Here is a 6,231-nt window from a genome sequence, read left to right as displayed (position 1 = left end):
CCATAATTTTTCAAAGACTACAGGGTTTACCAAAAATGAAAAAGTGTAAGTTTCAGAGATTTCAATATTTCATGTCATTTTCTAAACTATATAATGCCAAATATTTCATATTTGAACAACAATAGCAATAACAAATCCATAGTCCCAAAAAAACTCTGGTCTCATTGATATCAATTTTTAAGTTATTTTACATAGCTTCTTCTTATTGAATTTGACGCAGTGAGATTGGTGGATAGAAATAATCAAAGAATATAATTACATTAGATAATTCATCCATGATATTTTCTTCATTTACAAAAAAGAAAAAAAGAAAAAAAAAGAAAAGACACTATGTTGCCAAACTCAACACATTGATGAACTCTCACTCACCCGAAACCAACATCAATTAGGCTGTAACCTGCTGGCTTTGTCAACCTTTGATCCTGAATTGTTTTTCTTAACTCCACAGCTTCTTTCCATCTTCCAGAAAAAACGTACATATTGGACAGTGAAATGTAATATGCAGCATTGTCAGGTTCCAATTCAAAAAGAAGTTTTGCCACTTTTCTTCCCATCTCAAGGTCTCCATGATAGTTGCAAGCACTAAGCAGTGCCCCCCAAACACCTGGTTCAGGTTGGCTCTGCATTTGCTTGATAAATTCATAAGCCTCATTGAGCTTACCACATCGACCCAGCATATCAACCATGCAGACGTGATGCTCAGTGACAGGCTCCACTCCATATTCCTTAAACATATGATCATAATACCAGATACCTTCATTGACAAGCCCAGAGTGACTGCAAGCCGATAAAAGGCTTATAAATGTACTTTTAGTTGCCATAGTTCCAGCCTTGTACATTTCATGGAATAGTTCAATTGCTTTCTTACCATTGCCATGATACCCATATGCAGAAATCATAGAATTCCAAGCTGCTACAGACTTTTCCTGTGTATTTCTAAATATTTGGATAGCAATGTCCAATCTTCCACAATTGCTATACATATCCAGAAGAGCTGCAGATATAAAAGGATTTTCCTGAAATCCAAGCCGAAATACATGACCATGAATCTCCCTTCCATATCTTAGAAGTCCAAGTTGAGTACAAGCCGAGAGGATGCCATTAAAGGTGATCTCGTTAGGTCCATATTGAAGACAACGAAATAGTTCTAGTGCTTTTCTAGCATCCTTATTCTGAGAAAAAACAGAGATCATGCAATTCCATGAACATAAATTGCGATTTGAACAGGAATCAAATACTGATCTTGCACTCTCAGTATCCCCACATCTGCCATACATACTAATCAATGCATTCTGCACACGGGTATCTGATCCCATTAAAGTTTTAAAAGCAAGCCCATGAAGAGATTTTCCTTCGGAAACTAACTCTAGATTCCCACAAGCTGATATGGCATTAACAAGAGTAACAGAATCATGGCTGATATTGGGTTCCTGCCTCATTAAATTGAAAGTGTTTATAGCCTCATGAAAATGGCCTTTCTGTGAGCAGCCTGCAATTACCGTGTTCCAACTAGTAATATCCGCCACAACATCAATTCTCTGCAGCAATGAGAAAGCAGCTTTCAAGTCTCCACAATTAATATACATGTACATGAGGGAATTAACTGCAAGAATTTCATTTGAAAGTCCCAATTTCAACTGCCAAGAGTGAATGGATTTACCAAACTGGAGAGACTCATGGGAATCACAGGAAGGAAGTATAGCTAAAAGCGTTGACAAGTTGCATTTTGAGTATAAATGGAGTAGTTCCCTAAATAAATTTTGAGCTTCTTCAGAATGCCCATTCTGAGAATATCCAGATATCATTATATTCCATGACACCAGGTCTCTATCTAGCATAGTATTGAACAAGAGTTCAGCCTTTGTTAGTCTATAGCATTTTGAATACATGTCCATGAGGCAGTTTTTTACTGATAAATCTGATTCCATTTGCCTGCGAATGGTGAATCCATGAATGGCTCTTCCTTCTCTCAACAACATATTTTCTGCACATGATGGAATTATGGTAACTATGGTCACTTTATCAGGTTGAACAGACCATGTTATTTGCATTTCATGCAGTAGATCAAATGCTTCAGAAATCTTTCCACTCGAGGAAAATCCTTCAATCATTGCATTCCATGAAACAGCATCCTTGTGTTTCATTTCTTTGAATATGCTTTCTGCAGCCTTAGTGTCTCCACATTGTGAATACAAAGAAATGAGAGAGTTGGAAACCGAAATGTGAGAGCTGTCCTCATAACCCAGTTTAATACCGCAACCGTGAATGACTTCACCAAAAATCAGCTCTCCCAGACTAGTAGATGCTGAAATAACACTAGACAGAGTTACATTATCCGCTTGTTCTCCAAAAAAAGCCATCTCTTTGAAGTACCTTAAGGACTTCTCGGGGTAACTGTTATAGACACATCCACTGATCATTGAATTCCACGAAACAATGTCTCTCCATTCCATCCCTGCAAACATAAGCTCCGAAGAGCTCAAATCCCCGCATTTTGAGTACATGTCCAAGAGAGCATTGCATAGAATAGAATCAAAAAGCAACCCAGATTTCAAACTCAACCCATGTATTACTTTTCCTTGTTTCAAGTGATTTGCATGAGATGAAGCCGACACGACCACCAAAAGAGTCGTTGAATCAAACCCAGTTCCTTCTTCAGTCATCGCCACAAAAAGTTTCATTGCCGCACTAAAGTATCCATTTTCAACAGATGCAGTAATCATAGCATTCCAAATGATCACATCTCTATTATGAATTTCATCAAACAAGGCGAATGAAGAACCAAAATGTCTAGCTCTAGAGTACACAGTGAGAAGAGATGTGGAAGTGGGCAAGTGAGCTAGACCACCTATCTTGAGAGCAATGCAATGGCCAATACTGGCATTTACAATGTTGGGTCTTACGGTGCAGGATTTGACGAGATGAAGAGCATGGTAAAATCGGTTATCATGTGCATGGTGATCTCTCTGTGACATTTCATCGAACAGTTGCAAAGCCGTGGAAAAATAAGAAGAATGTAATAGGGGGCTAGTTTTTGGGATAAGAACATTGTAAGTATGGAAATGGAAGTGAGGAAACAAAGCAGAGGAAGCTGATGATGAAAGTCTAAGTCGCAAGGCGAAGGAGGTGTTTGATATTTGTTCAACTGTTCCTCTTATTTTAGCCTTCACTGCCCACCCCGCTTGCATGCCCTTTGTTTAGCTTACCGTTGTTACAGTGGACTAGTGGAGTGGAATAAAACTAAACTTAAATAAATAAATTTACTTTTTTATTTTTATAAAATAATGGGAAAATATACTGCTTTATGGATTTTTTTTTTCATAATTTGAGATTTACAAAGGGGGGAGAGAGAGATTTGAATCAAGATGTCCTGTTGAAAATATGAGGTGTTAGTTGAGCAACACCTTTTGGCCTTTATAGATTTATTGGTTTGCTAGAAAGTAATATATACATCATGTGCAATGTGATCTTTTATTTTTGGAAGACCTAAAACACGATTTTCCTTTGGAAGCATCTAGTGGACATTTTTATTTAAAATGATGTTTATTTTTTTAATCAATTGAAAAATACATAGGGTCATAGGGTTTGAAATTTTAAATTTACGGTGTCTATTTATGAAATTACGGTGTCTATTTATGAAAATTACGACATCATTTTTTTAATCAATTGACAAATACAAAGGATCATAGGGTTTGAAACTTTGAATTTACAGTGTTTATTTATGAAATTACTTTTTAAGTAGAATTCAAAGTTAAATATCTTATTTGAGTACAAAAAGCTTACTAATTGAACTAATTGAAATTTGATTTATACTAAAATTGATACTTGTCAAATAAATGGGTCTTGAAATGGTTGTTTAAGATGTGTTACAAAAACTCATTTTTTTTGTGAGTAGGGCCAGCTAAAGGTATGAGGCAAATGGGCAACCATCTAAGGCCTCTTAATGAAAAAAGAATCCAAAATTTTATCCAATCGAGATATTTATGAATTAATGGGAGTATTAATTAAGTCCCAAATATTTTTTTAGTTAATAAATAAAAAGTAATTTTTTTATCAAAGAAAAACTAGAGCATAGAACTCATTAATCTCCCACCCACCCACAAATGCTGAAGTATCACTCTCTTTGACTCTCTCTTAAATAAAAAATAAAAAGCCGAAAAGTGATTTTTTTAAGCTACTTAATTGTACTTGAAACCATCTTCTGCATTGCAATGAGTCTACTCCTTCATTTTAGTTTTGACAATTCTATAAAACCTCTAGTTCTTGCTTTACTTTTCCATTTGTTTTATTCTTGAAACTTAGCTCTTAGTTTTTAATTTTTTTTTTTTTTTAAAAAAAGAGAAAAATTTCACCTTCGCTTTCTTTGTTTTTGTCCATGTCAACACTTCTATGTAATAAAAAAATTGAAAAAACAAACTAAATAAATATATAACTAATTACTAGTAAATAAATTTATCCTACACGTACTAAATAATTGCAATTTACAAGAAGGAATCTCTTGGAAATGGCACTCTGAAATGCTATCTAGGAATACCCAAAGATCTCATCAAGCAAATAACCTCTAGACCAACACTTTAGGATTCACTCACTTCCTATGTTAAGTTGGTAGACTTCCACCCGAAATCCATTTTTTTAAGGCCGAAACGTGGAAATGAAACATTGAAATTCAAGCTCAATGAGCTTAAAAATGTTCGCGTGCACCTGATAAATAGTAAAATTTTCATGCTTTTACCAAGGGTAACTTTATCTAGTAGACTTCTACCTTTTTCCATTGTTGTGTGCATTGTTACACCTAAGAATTTGCACTACTTTTTTTTTTTCTTGGGTGAAGAGACATAACATTAAAAACTAACTAACAAAACAAGGATCAAGACATATCCTATAGGAATATATTCCATTGAGGTCTCCCTCAAAAACATCTAAAATGTCCATAGGAGGACTATCATAAATAAAGAAATCAACAGTCATCTTAAAGCTCTTCCTACCTAAACCATCAGCACATTGATTTGCTTGCCAAAAGCAGTGCTTTACACAAACTTGGTGAAACCTGGTTATCAACTGTCTGCAATCATCCAAAATAGGGGAGATTATGTTATTAACATAGTCTAGATTCCCTACAACATCAACAATGGCCTTGGCATCCATCTCAACTTCAAGTAAATTAATATTTAAATTGCAGCAAAGCTAAAGGCCTTCACGTAGCACCCACAGCTCAACAGCAAAACTGGAAGTGACCCCAATCCACTTGCTGAACCCAACAACCCACTGCCCATTAGCACTCCTTACCAATCCCCCACACCTAGCTAGCCCGTGAAGCCCCATGCATGACCCATCCATGTTCAACTTCTTCCACCCTTGCTCAGGTCTCTCCCACTGAATACACCAAATAACTCTACGATTTTCCAACCTTGGAGTTGCCACACAGTGAAGAAACTCCTTAGCTTGGTATTCAATATCCACAGCCAGATTTGGACTCCTAGCTTTCCCATTGAAAATGAAATCATTCCTACTCTTCCAAAAGTTCCAAATAGCAAAAGGAAAAACCACTTTCCAATGAAGACCCGTATCATGCAGCTTATCATTGGATCTTGCAATAAGAGACAACTTTTCAGTATTTGACATATTTGCATTGGGTTTACTTTTCCAGACAAAAGAAAAAGACAACTTTTTCTTTTTTGGCAAAACAAGGATTGTGTTTATTGACATAATCAACCTACACAACCATAAGAAAAGAGTACTTTTTTAGAGCATTCATATTCCAAAATTCTATTCCACTCTATTTTACCATCTCAAAAAATTACTTTATCAATTATACCATACCATTTTACAATATTCTCAACATCCTAACTTTTATTTTACAATAAAACATATTAAAATAATATTTTTACACAATAAAATAACATATCCCAAAACCCAAATAAAAACAAAAACCCGGAGAGAGAGAGAGAGAGAGGAAGTGATAAAGTAAATAAAATATTTGTTTTTTTTTTTTTAAGAATTGAGCTATAGTGCAATTCAACCTTTAGAATTGCACTATAGCACTATTGCAATTTTTTTTGCAGTAGTTGGTTTTTACAAGTCCAGATATATGGGGTTTTGGACTTTCTTGCTAAATTTTCTCTACATATGACATATGTTATTCTCAATGTGAATGCTCTTCACTCTAAGATAGCAATGGGCATTTATAAACTCACTCATTTTACTCTTTACGAATGTGGAACAAAACCCGAA

General features: G+C 35.1%; 1 protein-coding gene across 1 annotated transcript; it reads right to left on the bottom strand.

Annotated features, from left to right (window-relative positions):
- Window positions 1–200: 200 nt before the first annotated feature.
- Window positions 201–3,227, bottom strand: LOC115970865 (pentatricopeptide repeat-containing protein At4g19220, mitochondrial). The gene has a single exon (XM_031090484.1). It carries the CDS (start codon window positions 3,186–3,188, stop codon window positions 366–368), a length of 2,823 nt encoding a protein of 940 aa, XP_030946344.1. The 5' UTR covers window positions 3,189–3,227; the 3' UTR covers window positions 201–365.
- Window positions 3,228–6,231: the final 3,004 nt, after the last annotated feature.

This window comes from Quercus lobata, chromosome 12, assembly GCF_001633185.2.
Source record: "Quercus lobata isolate SW786 chromosome 12, ValleyOak3.0 Primary Assembly, whole genome shotgun sequence".
In the NCBI taxonomy this organism is placed as follows: Eukaryota; Viridiplantae; Streptophyta; class Magnoliopsida; order Fagales; family Fagaceae; genus Quercus; species Quercus lobata.
This window is presented reverse-complemented; position numbering and strand designations above follow the sequence as displayed.